The 20,454-nt window shown below is 35.9% G+C and overlaps 1 protein-coding gene across 9 annotated transcripts in view; it reads left to right on the forward strand.

The window, feature by feature from the left end:
• TASOR (transcription activation suppressor) overlaps nt 1-20,454 on the forward strand; it is a 58,963-nt gene that overhangs the window by 21,805 nt on the left and 16,704 nt on the right. For 2 of the 9 annotated variants that reach the window (XM_026723768.2, XM_087923853.1), the window contains exons 14-24: nt 1,048-1,734; nt 2,312-2,724; nt 4,512-4,659; nt 6,659-6,715; nt 12,266-13,233; nt 13,909-14,031; nt 14,954-15,113; nt 17,253-17,361; nt 17,718-17,896; nt 17,985-18,140; nt 18,736-19,858. In XM_026723768.2, the coding sequence (XP_026579553.1) occupies nt 1,048-1,734; nt 2,312-2,724; nt 4,512-4,659; nt 6,659-6,715; nt 12,266-13,233; nt 13,909-14,031; nt 14,954-15,113; nt 17,253-17,361; nt 17,718-17,896; nt 17,985-18,140; nt 18,736-19,298 (3,563 nt within the window). In that variant the 3' untranslated portion in view covers nt 19,299-19,858. Of the gene's footprint in view, nt 1-1,047; nt 1,735-2,311; nt 2,725-4,511; nt 4,660-6,658; nt 6,716-12,265; nt 13,234-13,908; nt 14,032-14,953; nt 15,114-17,252; nt 17,362-17,717; nt 17,897-17,984; nt 18,141-18,461; nt 19,859-20,454 lie in introns of those variants that run through there. The other 7 variants (XM_026723786.2, XM_087923854.1, XM_026723793.2 and 4 more) reach the window with 6 other exon arrangements.

The raw sequence follows: 20,454 nt of genomic DNA on the forward strand, positions 1-20,454 counted from the left end.
CCAAATGATTCATGAAATCGTTACACATTTCTTAGAGGTAGTATTGCTGGTCACAAAAAATCACTGGCTGAATTTAGAGCATCAACATAATTATCCTTTTAATAATGTCTATGTAGGGATAAACACCAATAAATTTCCAGTATGTCCTTCTTACCAGGTTTATTTACCTGTGAATTGTTTTTAGTTTTTGAAATTAATTTTTTTCATTTAATATGTCCTGGGCTGACCTAAACTATCATAGGTCACTACTTGGCAAATTATCTATTAACTCAGAAATAGGAAATACTTAGATGCTTAGATGTATTAATTAGTATAACTAATAAAAGTTTCAGAATAAAATCTATATAATTATAGCTATTATACAAATATATATTTATTATTTCACTGGCATGTATGGGTGTATGTATAAAACAAGCATGTATTAATTGGTATGACAAAACAGGTTGATGGATAGGTCAATTGAAAATACTTATAAATGAAATTGTGTAGTGTTAAATGGTACAGCATATATTAAAGGGCTTTATGTCCCTTTCAAAATTACTTTCAGAATCATTGAGGACATTGCATTTAATAAAAACTAACAACGAAACCAGATGTTCAGTCTTCCAGTAAAGCAATAACAAACCGATATAAAGAAATAGCAATCCAATGAACAATCTGTATTGTAGGCATTTTCTTTATACCAAGCGTATGCATATAATATAAAGATTCATCAAATTCTTGTTTAGTACTAAGCATACTGTTGAAAAAGCACCTTTTGCCATGCCTAACATCCCCTCATTATCATACCTGATGAACATGTGAGAAATATCTCAGGTTTTTATCTTAAAGTACAAACAGAATAGGAATTCTAAGATAGATCTTGAGCATGCTATGTTTCTTCAGCATAACCTATCTTAGTTGTATTAAGGTAAAATGATGAGGGAGAAATGCATGCGTTGATTCCATTAAGCAAAGGCAGAGTGTATACGTTTATTCAAGGAAAGGTGGAAGGCATCGTATTGCTTACTGATTTCCCCCCTTTCCCCCTTTTTTTTAATCCCATAGTGCCCAAAAGTGATCAGAAAAATGAGAATATGATGGTATTGGATGAAACCCATGAAGTTGTACCAGAACTTCCAAGATTTATCCAGTCATTGCACTATGCATATGTACATTCTCGCAAAAATTCTAAGTCTGACTTGAATATTTTGATGGAAAGATATATAAATGACTATTTTAAACGATACAGTAAATATAAAGAATTTGTTTTATATCAATATAAAGGAAACCTGGATGAGAAAACATTTCTGTATCCCGGTCCTAAAAATAAATCTCATCTTGAGACCTGTTTGCAATCCTATATTTTTGGTTCAGAAACATACCAGATTCCTATTTCTAAAGTGAAGAAAATAATGGACAGTCATAGAAAAAAACCTCAGCAGTTCAGTCCTGTTTCAGATTACGAACCACTGGAAGATGAATCTGATTTTACAAGAAGAAAAGCTGGAAAAAGAAATGGATCAAAATACGAAAATGTAGCTGCCAAAAGAAAGTCTGCTCATTCTGCAGATCGTGATAGAGGAAATATTGAAGATCTGATTAATTTAATTCATTATAAAAAGAAAACTGTAGATAGAGAATCTGACTCAGAAGACAATAGAAATGAAAGCAGGCGAAAACGAAAATGTGAAAGTAAAAGAGAGAGTCCACAAAAGCAGTTAAAAATGAGCAATACTTTAGAAAACTATGAAGGTAAGAACCTCTGTATTAACTGTAGAGTTTAGGTAAATATAAATGTAGCTCATTGTTATGTTTCTTACACTTTTGAATCAATGCAGATGAAAAATTACTCCTATTGAATGATTGCATTTACATTCATATAGTTTTTATTGCTTGTATAATTACAAAATCAGCATTTTTCTTACGTGACTTGGCATTGAGCATATTCTATCAGTTTTTCTGGATATGGAATCTTGCAGTGGAGAAGATTTAAGTATTTTGTTTTGATTTCCCAGTCTAGTCAGCAAACGTGAGATTTCCTGGTGGTATCTCCTTAGGTACTACCCAGGTCAGATTTTTCAGGCTTGGCTGATCATTAAAAATACACAACCAAGGTGTTGGCCTTGAGGATCAGTATAAATGTAACTGCAGATATTTTATACAATGAGCACATACATTTTTGCCATTGAACAGTTTTTTTCATTAGGCTCAAAATGTAGAATATTAGAAATGTGTTTCCTTGTGTGTATCCTATCCATCAATTGATGAATCAGTAGTTGAAAGCTTTTAGCATATTTGTTTTTTCTGTATATTTCTACCCCTACCCCAGCTGGATTTCTAGATGAGAGAGCACCAGAATCACTTCTTTCGATGATCGCTGATCTTGGTGGGCGTGATACTGATTTGAGACAACAGAATGTTGCTGATCCTCCAATTACTGACCTAACTGGTGTTTTGAAATTACTTTCTGAAGTGCTTACTAATACGGATTTTCAAGCAGCAAAATTGATTAAACAGGCTTCACTGGAAAATTATTCAAAGCAAACAGTTGAATACAATCCTATTCCACCAAAGATCAAGGAAGAACCTGAGCTTCCTAATACTACACATGAAAATATTACACATGAAAAATTCAAGGATCCCCAAAGCCCAATCATGCTAGAAAAAAGTGTAACATGTTTGCCCAATTCTCTTGATGCCTCCACTATTGAAACGGATCCAGATCATATACTACCATTAAAAGTAAGAATGTTTTTGTTTTGCAAATCTGTTGCAATTTAACTTCAAGAGCAATTAAAAAGTTTCAATTAACAAAATCAGGGCAGATCAGATTAGTGAAACTAAAGGTAATTGGGTATCATGAAACTTAGCAATATTGAACAGATGTGTTATACATGTTAATGCCATTTTCAGTGGGAAAAATCTAACTTGAATCTGAAGAAAAATTATTAACAAAGCTCTTTTTCTCTATAAGTACATGTATATCTTTGCTTTTGAGTGAGTGTTGATTTCTAGCACTGTCTGGAAGTGGTTGCCCGCCTGCTTTCTAGGGCTAAGAGAATGACTGGCCCAAAGTCATTCAGGTGGTTTTGTGCCTAAGGCTGGACTAGACTCCATAGTCTCCCATTTTCTAGCCTGATGCCTTAACCACTACATCAAACTGGCTGTCCATATGGCATTGTAGTTATTGGACCTCTGAGTCTCTTTGTTACTACTTTAGTCTTAGTGCCTAGGAACATAACAAATGTTATTGTTCCTTTTTGGTGGAGACCTCTTTTTCATTGGCAAAACCAGCTCACCTTAAGTGGCAGTTCCTTATTTTTTCTCCCTACCATTTGAGAGGCAGGAGCAGGAAGGAAGGTAGAGTAGAAGACTTGACTGCTAAAATAATGTACCTGGACTGGCTTTATTCTGAAGGTAAGCTGGAGAGTTTTCAAATTGGAAAAACAACTTTTCAGTGCTCAAAATGGCGGCATTTGTAGGTAAGTTTAGGTACTGAAGAGAAATCAGATTATTGATTCATCTACTTCCATACTTATGTACATGACTAGCAATGAATCACCAGGATTTTGGACAGATATCTTCCATAGACCTGCCTAAACGTATCTATGTTCAATTCAAATACAGAATTAATTCTGTATTTGAATGCAGGTCCATGGAAGATATCTGTCCAAAATCCTGGTTATTCATTTCTAATCATGTACATAAGTATGGAAGTAGATGAATCAATAATCTAACTCAGTATAAAGCACTTTCTTGTATTCTTGTGACCCTTGAAGTTCCATATGGCTTGAATGCTCAGTGCATGAGCATATTTGTCAGGAGTAGATTTAAGATAGCATTTATAGAGAAAGTAACAAAATAAACATTTGACGAGGGCTTGTTATCTGGTTTGCTATGCTTGTCATGTACTGGCAATTAAGAGAGTTGAAAATGAGTTGGTTTTTTTTATGCTATTGTTTGTGACTGGTTTGTGTTGGCTGTTCAGTCGGTATTGGGGAGAGGGCATAATCATCCCTTCATCGGAAGAGATCAAAGGATGAAATTGATTTTGGGAGCCTGGGAAGGGTTACTTCTTCGAGAATAGCTTCTTTCCAGCTGAAACAAAAGTAACACTTCAACTGAAAAGTATTGTATATAGTAAAAAACTTTTTAAAAGTATTGCTAGCACTCACCGGATTGCAACCCTGACTATTGCTTTTCTGTCTGAAAGTGACCTGTGTGTGAGTAAATTAATTAATTCAAATTGTTATATTTTAATATCTTGAAAATAAGAGCCACAGAAAATACAGGTAAGGATATCACATTAGTGCTTAATTGATGATTTAAATTAATATAGTACAAAAAATATTTTAGTTTCTGAAGACTGTATATTGAAAAGATTAAAATTAGCAGTGGTAACGTTTGTATGTGTATAAATACATACTCTCATGGATGCATATGGACACAAACACATGCACTTACCATATGCTACATTAATATAAATAGCACCATGTAATTAACAATTGAAATACTATGTATTTATTTAGGAAACAAGCACAGGAAGCATAAGTAGCTTTGATGGTTGTGTTAGTCCCTGTCCTAGCACACCCCTTGAACAGAATTATCATAGACAGCGTTCCAACTCAAACAATTCTGAGGCAACTGAAATACATTGGAAACTGATTCCCATTACAGGTGAGTTGTAAGATAAGTATAAAGTTCAAATCTTTGTATCTTTTAGATATACAGTTATACACATCACAGAGGATATGGAATGTTTTTAATAGCATTTTTTAAACTTCAGGCTATTCAGCTAGTTCATGTTTATAACAGGCTGATCTCCAATTCTGTTAGTGGAGACTTCATTTTGAGTCCTTTGTTTATATTGTTGGTTCTTAGAGACATGTTTTTAAATGTACTATTTTGAATTTAGCTAAGATGCTCTGCAGCATTCAGTTGAGATGGAACAATGGAATTCTATGACTGAGGAAGAAACTCAGGTTATGAATCTGTCCTTTCATTGTATTAAAGCAGGAATAGCTAGCTTTTATGTTGGATTTAACATATTGTCCAGATAGTTTGGAAGTTAATAATTGTATTTTGGTGTTTATTTTCTTGCTATATATGGTGTTACAAGTAACGAACTATCATGAGTGCATATACAACTAGTGACATATAGAACTTACAAAAAATGAAAAATGTTACATAGTTTCTAGGGGTGTGGTTATTCTATTCCAGGGGGGTCAAACTTGATTTTATTGAGGGTTGTGTTTGACCTTGGGGGGGCATGGCCAGGGTGAGTGGCCAGCTCAACGTCACTCATATTGGGCGCCTGTGGTGGCCCGAGCGCTCTGCCAATGAAAACAGGCTCCCGAGCTCTCTTTCTAGTTGCGGCTGCCTCCTGCAACACTGCCAACAAAAACAGCTCGCGAGGACCTCCTGAACTCCGTTTGCAGGTGCAGTGGCCTCCTACAACCCTCTACCAATGAAAATGGAGGGCTACACACGGCCTTCCCAAGCCCCATTTTTTTCTAGCAGAGGCACTGCTGGCCAGTCCTTTACTGTTTTCAGGGCAGCCCCGCGGGCCAGATCTAAACACTCTATGGGCTGACTCCAGCCCGCGGTCCTTGAACTTGACATCCTCTGTTCCATTTCATAATAAAAGAAGAAACTGGATTATGTGGCAAGTTAAAGACTATCATGTTTATTTTCCTTTAGAATGAAATTGAACAAATATTTCTTCTACTAGGGTGGGGTGGGGTAATTTTTGATGGATTTTTTTTGAATATAAAGCTTAATTAACTGCATTTGATCTGCAGGTTACTAGACAGTTTTTGTTATCACTATACATCATGCCTGTGTATTTATTTAAGATAATAGGGGAACTTGGCAGAACATTTATAGATAAATTATGTTCCAATAATCATGTAAACACTGTATTGAATTCAGATTGCCAATGGAAACTTTTGGCTCTAAAATCATTAAAAAATGAGATTTCTCTCATTAATAGTTCATTTTAACCTTTTTGCTTTAAGGTTTTACATAGACCTATGTAAAATAATGGTTATTCTTGTTTATGCAGAAAGGTTATATGAATTCTTCTGAGGCTAATTTCTCAAGGGTTCTTTTTAAAATGCAATTTGTTCAACAGGACGCCTTTTTAAAAATTGCTGCATCACATCAATTCATTTGAAGCCCAGTTTTCTTCTAAAACACTACATTGCTACTAAGAGATAAAAACTTAACAGCATTGTATTATGCTATTTCTGAATCTACTTGCTTTTAGTGGTAATTTCCATATTTATTTTTATGGACTAAATGAAAACTATCTCTGTGTCTTCTTCAATGAAGAATGTGAAATTATTGAAGTACTGTAATCTGGGTGTGGAAGCAGCAGTAGCATGGTTGGGTAGCTCAAGCCTCTAGTACACTAGAAATGATTAACACAGGAATTTCTAGCCTGCTGGTTCTTGCAGTGTTTATAGATATAATCAATTCTGGAATTAAAATCTTGAATGAAAAGACAATTCCATGAGAACCAAAGATACTTGAAATTAATAACATTAATTTTATATTCTCTGACATAGGCTAATGGCTAATTATTTAAATTGGTTTATAGAACAAAAAAGTATGAAAGGATGTACTTTATATATATTGAGAAACTCTAAACTTGCTAACTGCTGCTCTCCCTCAGGAGGGGTAGGAAGAGTTCCTGAGGATCAACTGAGAAAGCTTGGAGATAACCAGACAGGTGAGAAGGATGGTCTTTACTGCATATGCTCACTGCTATCCAGGTAGCTGAAAAAGAAGCCTGTTCTCAGCATTAAGTTTTCGGAAGATTGAAAACCAACCAGTTTTACACATAATTGGGGAAATTAATCCACTGAAGCAAGTATATTCAGAATTTGAAACTTGAGAAATGCAGCCCACTTAAAGTACCCATGCTTATTCTTGCACTTGTGGCATCTCTCTTCATTGTAGGAGTTGCAATGGTCCAGTCTAAAAGTATTTGTAATTGCATAGTTTTTGGAGGTTATGTGGGGATTGCAAAGAGTTTTAGTACATATAAATAAAGATGTGTTAATGTATTTTAAATGCTATCTAAAATAAATAAATCATGTTCATTTTTTTATTCTTCCAGAAAAAACTGGGGGAGGCTTTCACATTGTTCTCACCTGTTTAATTTTGTAGAGTTGCTTCTGACATTTGCAGGTGGATAGGTTTCTAGAAATCGGCTTAAGGAAGTAATCTTGCAAACTCAGGTGACGGACTGGCCTATTTCTTTTTGAGGTATAGGAATCCCTACAGACTTTACTCCACTAGTTATTGCTGACTACAGGGAGTGATGCTCATCTCTGTTTAAAGGCCATTGAGCCAGCACTGTCCAAAGACATTTCCGCAACCATGTGGCCAGCATGATGTCACAGTGTGCTGTTATCTTCCCACCAAAGTGGTACATATTTATCTGCTCGCATATGCCTGCTTTTGAACTAGTAGGTTAGCAGGAGCTGGGGCAAAGATGGGAGCACGTTCCATCTCATGGTGCTTGGTCTTTCCAGGCCAACATGTCCAGTGTCTTAATCACTAAGCCACTGCGCCACCCTTCTCTTTATTGCATTTGTAAATAAATACTTGGCCGTTTGTTACTGTCACTTGGGAAACATTTCCTTTTGCAAAAAAACCCTATGTTTTTAGTCATAACATGGGAAGAAATAAAATATAGATGTTTCTTACCTGTTTGCATTTGGGGGAAGAAGCCATTTTACTTAGTTGAAATAACAGTACTTTCTCACTCACATTCATATATTTGTGGCATTTGGAAATAAGATAATTTTTATTTAGATGGGTATTTGAATATTTTATGTTTGTATTCATCCTCAATACTAGAATTTGGTTCTTTACTATGCTATCATTATTAGGAGTTTGTACTAATAAACTAGCATATAATTTAAGGGATCCCTTAATTTTATTAAAAATTCAAAGATTCTATTATATTTTGAAAATTTGCAAAAGTCATTTTGCTTTCTGTATATTAGATCATGTTAACCATCAAGTATAAATGTGTAAGAATATAGTTTCAGAACAGAGTTGGAACCCCCTGCTCAGGCAGGAAACCCTAATACCATTTTAGGCAAGTAGTTGTCCAGTCTCTTCTTAAAAACTTCCAGTGTTGGAGCATCCATAACTTCTGGAGGTAAGAAGTTTTACTGATTGATTGTTCTCACTGTTAGGAAATTTCTCCTTAGTTCTAGGTTGCTTCTCTCCTTGATTAGCATCCATTGCTTCTTGTCCTGCCTTCAGGTGCTTTGGCTGAATTGACTCCCTCTTTTTTATGGCAACCCCTGAAATATTGGAACATTGTTATCATGTCACCCCTAGTCCTTCTTTTCATTAAACTAGACATAACGCAATTTCAACAACTGTTCTTTATAAGTTTTAGCCTCTAGTTCCTTAATCACCTTTGTTAGTCTTCCCTGCACTCTTTCTAGAGTTTCAAATCTTAAGAGTCTAGAGCAGTGGTAGCTAACCCTTTTTGGCTCTCATGCTGAAAACTGCGCTTGTGTGCGCACACTCACATGCCAGCAGTGTGTTGGCTCCTCCACGCCCCTTGGTCATGCGCACGCTACCCCCTTGAGCGCGCGACCCCTCCCCACACTGCGTCTTTGCACATGCACGCGTGTCTCCCATGCACCCCCGCGCATTGGTGCCAGATACCTGATAATCAGCTGTTGGGCGGCGGCACACGTGTGCATGCGCAGTGGGGCTCTTCCAGGCGACTTCTCGTGTGCCGACCGAGGTAACTGCGTGCCACTTCCGGCATGCGTGCCATAGGTTCTTCAACATTGCTCTAGGGTCTCATGATCTTATTAAATTATATATATTATGCTGACATAATATAAATATAATATATAATTAATTTAAAACTATATTTTTAGCAACAACATTTTGTGGAATTTCCAAATTTCGTATCACATTTACCTTAGTTTGTTTCCCTTCTAAAGTTCAGGCATAAGCTACATAAAATTTTTTCCCTGGATTGGGTCAGAGCTTTCTTTAATCAGTCAGTCACATAGTGTATTTAAAGAGCCTCTCAAGCAAGGTGAAGAAAGCAGTTGCTTCCTCTCTTGTTTCCCAGCATCTGATATTTAAATTATACTGCCAATGCTCCTGGAGATAGTAAGCATCCTTCAAGATTAGTGGCCAATTGATAGTCTGATTCTACATTAATACGTTTAGTTCCCCTTTACATTGGTGGCTATCACCAATGTGACATTGAATTGCAGTTTAATTATACTTGAATAAAGAAATACTTTCATCTGCCCTGAAACTCAGCATTTAGAAATAACTACAGATATTCCTTGATTTACAACTGGAATTGAAACTGGAATTATGGTTGGAAGGAGGCCATCACAAGTCCCTGCCTGATTTTATGACCTTTTTTTGGCGATTATTAAGTGAACACAATCATCATTAAACAAATGCATTATACCCAATGGGCATTTTTTGCTGGAAAGCAGAAATAAATTCTGGAAACTGGCAAAAAAACACTGAAAATTGTGGTCATGTGACCACAGGTTGCTGCAAACATCTGTAAATATGAGCTGGTTACCAAATGCTCAAAATGTGATCATGTAACTATCAGTGTGTGTGCATAAGTAGCTCCAAAAATGGTGGCTAAGCCACCGATGTTAAGTGAGAACTACTTCCACAGTTACAAGTTCATGAAGAAGGGAGATAATTTTATTTTGATCTTCATATGGACCTCTAGTCATTCTTCCTTTCTACTTCTGCTCTAAGAAATGCTTTCACATTCTTCATTACTTGTATAAGAGTTATTATCATCATCAGATCTATCTGATCTTGATATTGCTTTCCTTTGTACCTTTTTGAGCTCTACAATAGTGGTCCCTAATCTTTCTGGTTCCATGGACTGGCAGTGGTGGCAGTGGCCATGGCAGGGGTTGGTTTTGCGTGTGCAATCTAGAGCCTGCGCATCCACAAATGAAGCTTCATGCATTTGCCCAATGCTTCTACAGTCCCAGTTCCCAACAGACCATAGATCGATACTGATTTTTAACCCTGAGGTTGGGGACCCCTTAGCTACAATATCTTTCTTCAGATACAGTATTCTGTTTGGAGTTGTACATAATGCTCTAAGTTTAGATGTTCATAAGAATCTTACTGTATTAACATTTATGTTCAGTTTGTAATGATTCCAAGCTTAGAGTTGGTTGGAGTTGTTTATTGATAGCACCCACACTCTAACATGACATTTTCTTTAAGTTATCTGCCATTAATCCAACGTACCTTTACTGATCAGTTACTGGCAGCTCAGATTCATTATGCCATTATTTGTATATGTGTGAAGTTTGCAATGTTTCTGTGTATGTGTCTGGATGTTTGTGTCTGTCTATAGCTGATGGAAGTTTGTAGAAGTTTGTCACTAGAAATTTTATAAGAACTTTTGGTTTTTAAATAGATTCTTCTTGTGAAAGTTAATATATCATAAAGTTGAACAAAAATTTATTGAAATACTAAAAAACCATTTACATGTGCAAAAATTAACTTGGAAGCATCTTAATGGAAATTACATTTGAATGCTTATATAGCATGTATAAGCATATGAGATTTAATGAAGTTTAATAGTTTTTATTTTTCCATGTAAAAATTGCTTTTTACTATTAAGTGCTACTACCCTGAAAGCTTTCGTTCAGCATCTGAGAGTTGATCATCAGTTTTCCCCAAAGTGCTCTTTTGGGGAGAAGCTTCCATTGTGACTTACTTTTGGACAACTTCTGAAGGTCTGACAGAACATTCCATGGGACATAATAAGTAGAACCATTTTTGCAAATCAACAAACAGTACTTCATCCAGAAAGCAATATAAGCTGTTCTTATCTTTCAAATTAAATTTGGAAACTTGCCTTCTTTTTTCCTTCCTCTGTAAAATAGCCAAAATAAAATAAATCCTTCATCTCCCTTCCCATGGTGCTAAGAAAATTCGGATAACCTGGTTGCTTTGTTTACTCTCTCTATTAGTATAAACTGGCAAATTAATCCCACCGGTATGATTAATGTTTTCTGCATTGAGGGATTTATATTTTTATGTATTTTTCCTATTTGGATTTTAAAAACTAATTTGTGCTAACCTGGTTGATAAATATGATAAACATCAAATGACAATACTAATTCTGTCTTGTGCCATAGAACTAGCATTCCCTGCCTGATACAAATGCCTTGCTAATAAAGGCATAGGTGTAAAGATTGGCTACTAGATCATTGACTATTAGGAGGAATTGCATTGGATTAATAAGCTTTTTGTCACTGTTTTTTTCACAAGTTTTTTTCACTAAGTACTATGGCAACAGGAACTATGAAATTGTGTTGACATTGAAATGTTGATAAGCAGTTACATTGGACATGAGATGTGTCCTAAATTAGTTAGGATACATCTATTAGGTTTAATTTATTGTTATTAATGTACAGGTTTATAAGACAAAAATATAATATTGAAAAAGTAGCTGATATCTAACTTGAAAAAAATGTACTGTGAACATGTGTTTATGCCTACTGTGCTATTTGTTTTGGATAAAGAAATAAAGATTAGAAAAAAAAGTGTGAAATAGCTGAAGAAATTAAGGACACGATATAATAAAAAGAAAGGAAAACTAGTTAAAACACCAGTACCTTCCACATTTTTATGTCCTTGCAAAACATTCTTGCTTCCACCACATACGTTATCTTGGGTCATTCCTAAGTGCCCCTGTTCAAATTCAGGGAGCAAGATTGCCAAAGAGCCAGCTCTGGCAGCAAACACAGCAGGTTGTAAGAGAGAGAGAGAAAATCTCTCATCCTTTACCAGCCAACTTGGAGAAGAGAGAGCGCTGCCCAAGACTTTTGTTAATCAAGACTTTCACATAAATGTTTTTAGTAGAGAAAGCATTGACTGCTGCCTCTTGAATGTATCTATGCTGAATGCATATTATTTAGTAGCTTTTTTTTTTTTGCACTTTTGCAGATTTGGCTGGTGAGCCAAAACACAAACAAATCCAGTTTTATTTCAACCATGTCTGGAATATTTTATGTGAAAAATATGTAATACAGACACCACTTTGCAAGCCAACATGCTGTTGCTTATGATTCAATGTTTTGGGCAATATATTGACATATGCTTATAATACTGGTTTTTACAATATTTATCAATTAAAGTAACATTCAGAATACATTGATGTTGACAATATATTTATTCAGTGCATATTTTCAATATCATTAGAGGTAATTTACCAACTTTTCTTGTATAGGCTTGAAGTCTCCAGATGAAGTGTTTGCTTATTCCGTACCAAAGGATGTTTGTGAACATGATCCCCGTGTTATAAACAGGCAAAGAAGTTCTGATTATGAATTTGCATACTGTGCCTTTTCAGACATACCAAAAGATGGAGTAGAGGATAAAATACACACAAATCAAGAAGTGAAATCCGAAGAACAATGTGACTATGAAACAAAAACAAACAATTACGTTTCAAGTAAACATTCAGTAAGTGGAATAATAGAAACAGCCATATTAGAAGAGTATAACATCTTTACCAACAAGATTCAGGAAATTTTGCAGCAGAAGAACATTGTGTATGTTAGTGGAATATCAAAACCAGTCATTTCAGCCCAGGAAAGGATTATGAGACTTTCTGAATTCATATGTTTACAAGCATCAGATATTGCTGTCCATACATATGTAGAAAGATTAAGTGAAAAGCTCAACAGTGTTGCTTCGTCATGTTCATATAGTGTCCAGAATGTGTCCCATACTGAAAGCGCTGGACCAGCTGATAATTCTGTTACCAGTAGTGGATTGAATTTGCCCCCGGAGGAGCCGGTGTCTTCCTCAAATGATTTTGAAGAACACCTTTCAGAGCCACAGTGCAGCAGTGTAGAGGGAGAAGCATCCATTAACGAGCAGAATCAGTCAGTGGTTTTGGATATAGAAAAAGACAAAGAAAAAGAACACAAGCCGGTGAATGCTAACATAGAGGGAAAGGTAACAGCTGAGCCAAAAGGATCCCCTGGTGATTGTTTGCCAAAATCAGAGAAGATCTCAAAGCCTGTAGTTAAATCAGATACTACAAAACAACCTGCTCTGGCTGGTTTTATTAGCCAATTAAGACCTGAAGTGTTTGACAGCATTTTCAAAATTATTGAAGATGTACGAAAAAATACACTGAAATTCTACATTCATGAAGAACAAGAAAGCTTACTTTGTAAAGAAATAAAGGTAAGTTTTGTACATGAGTGTCAGTTATGTGCATCTGTTTCAGAAAATTGTAGGAATTGTACATGAGTAAGCCAGATTTATGTTTTGCATGAATATTTTAATGAAGTGATGCTTATTGCTAATAATAGGTATTCTTTCCATATATTTTAAAAATGGACAGGAAATCTGCAAATTGATAGTTTGCTGGGGTGAGAATAACAAGAAAAAAAAACATAGGCCACATAGATTTTAGAATCCCCATCCTTTCAATAAAGTACAGTAGGTATATAGTAGTTGCTTAAAGCAAATAGGAAATTTAAAAATCTCCTTCTGTACAGATGTTTTAAATAATGTTTGTTGGTGCACTATGCACGTGCCATATTTTAATGTGGCATTTGTTAGAATTTTATCCCACCTTTCTCCAAGAACTTAAGGTTCTCTTTTTTATTATAGTAAGTCTCTGAAGTGCGGTGAGCTAAGAGTGAGCAATGGTCAAACTCACATGACTAAAGGAAGATTTATAAAACTGGTTTAAAATGTAATGTGCCGAGAGAATAGTGTATTAAAACAGGTTTTGCAAAGATAATGAAAAAATACTGTATTGTAGCTAACTTTGTTTAGTTTCGTTTTTGAATGTTTATCTAATTGTTCCTTTTAGGCTTAACATTACTTTAACATTTTCTGTTCTTTGTTTAGGAGTATCTTACTAAATTAGGTAATACAGAGTGCCATCCTGAGCAGTTCTTGAGAAGAAGAGGCGAGCTGGATAAATTACTTGTAATTATTCAAAATGAAGATATTGCTCATCTAATTCATAAGGTAAATGAAATGCACTTAAGCACACTGCAGTGGCTTTCATAATGTGTACAATATATTATGCTTGAAAGTTCTATGTAAGGAACAGCTAGTTTTAGGTAATTTGTGGCAAAATAAATGTTTGATTTAGACATTTTGATCTATATATGGACTGAAAGTGTTGCCCCCCCCAAAAAATAAATAAATAAATGAATACATACATATATACATACATACATACATACCGTAATTATGTGAGGGCAGAAATGGTTGGGTGAGAATAAGCCATACGCCAGTGGTGGCTAACCTTTTTGGGCTCCTGTGCCAAAACTTGTGCGCGCGTTTGCACACTCAGGTACCAGCACCCAGAAAGCAATGTGCATGCCCCCCCACTTCCCCTATGCATGCACATGCAATTCCCACTCATCCCGCTACCCCTTTACCTGCACTGCGCTTCACTGCTGATTTTCAGCTGGTTTGAGGCCTTTTTTGGCCTCCCAAAGCTTGAGGAAGGCTTCTGCAGACTTCTACAAGCTTTGTAGGTCGAAATCTACCCCCATTTCGTCACTTCCTGTTTTTCCGAAAAACGAAGTGACAAAATGGGGCTGAATTCGGCCTGCACAAAGCTTGTAGAAGTCTGCAGAAGCTCTCTTCAAGCCTTTGGGAGGTCAAAAAAGGCCTCAAACCAGCCGAAAATCAGCTGTGAGGCGTGCACATACGCAGTGATGTAACTTTGCCTACATCTCACGTGCTGGCACAAATGGCTCTGTGTGCCACCTGTGGCACTCGTACCATAGGTTTGCCATTATGAACACACACTATCAATGCAAGATATTAATATAAATAAGGAATGGTATTGTTAATAAAGTGTCTAATTTTAACATACCAGTGTTATTTATTTTAACATACCAGTGTCTAATTCTTTCTATTTGCTTTCTTTGAATAGATACCATGTTTAGTGTCTTTAAAGAGACTCCCATGTGTCAGTTTTGCTGGTGTTGAAAGTTTGGATGATGTGAAAAATCGTACATACAATGACTTGTTTGTTTCTGGTGGTTTCATTGTATCTGATGAATCTGTTCTCAACCCAGAATCTGTCAGTGTTGGTAAGGCTCATGTTCACTAAAGCTTATGTTACTTTAAAAATCTTCACTAGTGGAGAAAATACTGTTCAGCAATTGAAATTTTTTTAAACAATTCATATGGAAATGCTGTCCAGTAGGAAGAAATAAATGTTCTCTATCCATAAACATTTCTACATTTCCACATCCTCTATCATTCCACAAACATTTCTTGTTGCTCAGTTGAAATGTCCCTGATTCCTTGGGCCCATCATTTACTTATTCTTCTGACTTTATAGGTAGTCCTCGACCTACAACCAAAATTGGGATTGAATTTTGGTTGTTGAATGGTGTGGTTATTGAGTCATCACATGACCTGACCTCATTTTACAATCATTTTTGCCATAATCATTAAGTGAATCCCGCTCTCCTCATTGACTTTGCTTGTCAGAAACCACCTGGAAAGATTGGAGATTGCCACCACAGGATGCTGCAACCTTCATATATGTGAGCCGGTTGCTAAGCATCTGAATTGTGCTCATGTGACTGTGGGAGTGGTATGATGGTAATAACTTAGAGCAGGGGTCTCGAACTCAATTTACCTGGGGGACGCTGGAGGCAGAGACTGGGTGAGGCTGGGCTGCATAAGGGATTCCACAAAAAATGTTGTTAAAAAAATATCTTTCTCTTCACTGCAGGCTTCAGTGGCACTGCAGACGTCATTTCCGCTTGGCTTCTACTTGTCAGCGGCTCCTGGTTTTGCTTTTCCCTTCCCAAGGCAATGCGGGACTGGAGCCGCGCGGAGCTGCGCCGGCGGTAGCAACTCCTGACAGCCCTAGCCGAACACCTGAGCAGAGCCCGGGTGGAACTGCCTGTTGCTGCTGCGGGCGCTGCTGTGGGCGTCTGGCTGCCCAAGTAAAGAACCGCACCAGCTCAGGGAAACTGTGAGGAGCAAGAGGGGAAGCCGGACCATTGGAGAAGTGGAGCAAAGCCAGAGATTAGTAGCTGCCTCTTTTGGCGCAGAAAGCTTCCCCCAATCAACTGGCTGGTCTCTTCCTCCTCGGCCATACAGAACAAACAGGCAGAGAAAGAGGAGAGCAGCTGGCCAGTTGGGGGAGGCTTCTTGTGCTGCGAAAGAGGCGGCTAATGATCTCCGGCTCCGCTCTGCTTCTCCAACATCTGGCACCACCCTGTTCTATGTTCTGGCTGCTCGGACTTGCCGGGCCCGAATGTCAGGCACGACGAACGGTGGGTGGGACTTCCTTCAGAGGTCCATTCCCCCTGCAGGCTGCACTAATATACTTTTATATCACGGTGGGGGCCACAGGATATCATCCTGCAGGCTGCAATTGGCCTGCGGGCCGCGAGTTTGAGACCCCTGACTTAGAGGATAGAGCATAAGTCACCTTTTCAATGCTGTCGTAACTTTGAACAGTCTTAAAACAAATAGTTGTAAGTCAAGGACTACCTGTAATTAGCTGCAGTGCCTTGTACTTGAATGTAGATCAGTAATAACTCTAGCAATTATAGAGACTCATATGCTCAGATCAATCCATCACATACTATTTACATTCATCACAGTTTTGTATTAGTGCTAATGCTGGTAATACTGTGCTGTTATGAAAATTTAGCATGCAAGGTGGGTGCAGGGGAACAGGGAAAGAAGAAAATAAATAATTGGGAATGTTATGAATCTTTTTTTATACTTTGGTATTTATAATATCTTCCAGAAAGCAATAAAATATTCTGTGTACTTGAACCTTAATATAGAAAATTGGAATTTGCCAGTTCAATTTAAACAATTGCTATGTTTTAATAAAATATTTTAGAAGGGAAATATAACTTGCATAAAACATCTAATAAAAATCATTTGTCTATAATTTTTAATACTTCATTTGTTTTTGAATTTCTTTGTAAAATGTGTAAAATTAGATTACTGATACAGTAAACCTAACAACTAAACATAATGGGGAGACTCATAAATTTAATTGATTTTTAAAAATTAAGATTAACATTTCCAAATGAAAGTCATTTTTCGTATCATGATTTTTATTTGAAGTCAGTAGTTTTCTCCTGGAGTTGTTCTAGTAATATGCTACTAATAAAAACTGTGTCTTGTACAAATTTATATAATTCCTATTTAAGCAATATAAGCTAGGGTATACATTCTGTTTTCAAAATTAGATAAACTTAATGAGTTTCTGAAGTTCCTTGGAGAGTTGAGTACTCCAGATGAAAAGTGGCAATGGAAAATCCACTGTAAAATACAGAAAAAATTAAAGGAGCTTGTAAGGTATGTATATGCAAGAATTACTGTATTAAAGAAAAGATAACTTGAAATTGGTCTGGTAGCAGCTATATCAGTCATTCTTTATATTGGTTAAAAAATTTTTTTTGCTACCATTTCTCAATTATTGTGAGAACATTGTTTTCTATTTTCATTTTTAAAACCCCTCTTAAGGTAAAAATATAATTTTTTTGTATACTTCAAAACCATGCTTTCATTTAATAGCCTGCATTTCTTTTGCACAATGTCTGTGATTTTAATTTTTGCTTTTTCTGTGGAAAATTAAAAATCATCTTGCTAATTTTGTCTTACAATGCTTATATTATATAAATGTAGATCATACATTGTTTTTCTTCCAATAGAACAAATAAAAATGCTATGAACTTGCTAGCACTTCTAAGTGCTTATCAAAAGAAACACATGGTTGAGATTCTGGCATACCATAGCTGCGATTCTCAAACACGAAGTACTCCAGAATTAGAGTGTCTCATAAAACTTCAATATCAGAATATTCAGCAGAGGCATGTGGTCTTTCTGACAGGTAGAAAATAATTATGATTTTCATATATATATTTACATGTATTTACACAAATATGTTATATATTGAACATTTTCCCCTCTTTGCTTAGAAAAGAATGTGTCAACCTTTGCAAGTTATGCTGATAATGGAATAGTGGTTACTACTGTCAGTTCCTTTATGCACAACTTCAAAAGTCTAGTTGGCTGCCACAACTTAGTTACTGAAGAAAGCCTGCCTTCTCCCACTGATAATGAAAAACAAACAGGTAATAATATAGTTTAATTTATCTCATATATAGCTAGCTAGATTACTTGAAATGAGGAACCTAGTGTATATGTGCTTCAGTATATAGGTAAAGAATGTAATCTTTCTAAACTGTAGAAGACATTGTAAAAATAAGAAAGAGAGGCGTAGTGTTGTTCACTATCTTAAGATGAAATTGGTCTAATAAGGTATTCAAGAGACTCCATGAAATGTAAAAGGGTTAGGATAAAGACAGAGCTGAAGTATAGAAAAAAAGCAGTGAGAGTCGGTAATTGTGATGGGTAATTTTCATACAAAATTCTGACCTGCTGTATAACTTTAGATGCTGTTTTGACATTAAATCCTTTGGAGCTGGAAGTTGGGGTTACCCAACAGTAAGCATGAACGCATTTCGCAGAAGCTTTTAGCATCGGAGTATCCGGACGTTCACAAGAGGGTTATATGTGTGTTGAGTAAGTGAACAAAAATGACAGAAGACCAGCCTTAAATGATATGCGACTTTGAGACCTGAAGCCTAAAACGGTGTGAGTAGTGCATAGTATTTTTAGATAAACTTTCTATTTCAATAGAGTAGGATTTTTCTCTTCTTAATGTAGCTCTTATAGAAAACGATGAAAAGGATGAGGAGGACATGTCTCTGGATTCAGGGGATGAAGCATCACAAATAGAAGTTTGCAATGATGCCTCAAATTGTGATTCCCATTTGGAAGATTTTCAGACAGAGACCAAAGGACCACATGGAACAGACTCTAGGCAAAACTCTCAAAGTGACACACTGCTGTCTTCTGAAGAACAACACTACTCTCTGACAGAAGAGACTTCTAAAATTGACATGCCAGATATACAGCCAGTTACTCCAGTTTCAACTACCTGCTGTGCTGAAGGGGAGAGAACTAATTCAGATGAACAAATTCCTCTCAGCTTTCAGATGTACAATAGACAATTAAGTGTACCTCATCAATTCAGTCATTTTAACGTTCTCACTCACCAGACATTTTTGGGGACAACGTACCCTATGTCTACCAGTCAAAAGCAGGAAAGTGGAAATTGCTTTCTGACTGCTTATAGTCAGAACATGGATACGGACCATTCTTCATCTTCATCCAATAATTGGGATATCAGTTGTGATTCTTTGAGGCCATTTCCCAAACAGAATTGAGCAAAGCAAAAATGTCTTTTTTTAAAATATTTCTTGCGGACTTTAGAAAAAAACAAGTGAATTAAGTATTTCTAGTCTCTGATCTAAACATTTATTGTTTCTTATTGCAGATGTTTTCATGTTTATTTAAATCATGAATGGTCTGTATCAGATAAAGTACCTGAAGTTTCAAATAAATATATATATATTTTTAACATATATTGTACTTGAATGAACTTGTTTGTTGGCACTTCTTAAGTTTTACATTTTGTAGTTCACATGTAATTAAGATTATCAACTTGAAGTCTAATTTATGTAATTTGAACGTTTGCCTGAACCATATGTGAAAGAGGGAAGGGATCATTTTTAATGTATAAAAGGACATTCAAACCACTTTTTCTTTAAAATAGCTGTTATGTACATATGTGAATGTTTTGTATAAAATCTTTCTACAGCTTTAAAGTCAACTCTAGTTACTTCATCAAATATCCTGGATTTTTGGTTACATACCTTAGTTAGAAAAAACAATAGATGCAGTTTGTTTTGAAATGAATAAAAGAATTTGTCCAGAGAGGACTTACTAGCAAGTTGCATTTTGTTGTGTCATCTGTTTCCATGAAATAGATGCAGCCAAGATGGTTATTTATCGTTATCAATCAAGTTAACTCTTGCCATCAAGTTCTGCATTTACTAAAAGTATGTAATACTCTGATTAGTATTCCAAGTTATCAGAGCTCTTTTTTATCGGCATAGTAATACTAAATCAGGTTATAGAAAACTTGCAATATTATGTACGTGTATATAGATGATCTGGCTTCATTGATATCAAGGAAGTTAAGAATAGCTCTGCGTGGAGTTATTGTCATAATATACTCTTGTATCCCTGAATTTGATTTTTATTTTAATTAAAACATTTCATAACAATAAAATGCTGCCATTATATCTTCCACTTTATAAATATGAACCGTGGTTTGCTTATAACTACATATAAAATCTGTCAAGAAATCTACAGCATTCTATTATCCATTAGAATGTAGAACTATGCAATTAATATATAACATGGAAGAATTAATTTTGGATTGATTTACCATAAATTGCACATTAAGTTTGACTCTGTTGCTTCCGAGGAAGTGGATAGGATCCTAGAATATGTGCGCAAGTACCTGTGCTTTAGACC

This window comes from Pseudonaja textilis, chromosome 2 (assembly GCF_049901715.1).
Source record: "Pseudonaja textilis isolate UNSWEBS1 chromosome 2, rPseTex1.2, whole genome shotgun sequence".
NCBI classification, from domain to species: Eukaryota; Metazoa; Chordata; class Lepidosauria; order Squamata; family Elapidae; genus Pseudonaja; species Pseudonaja textilis.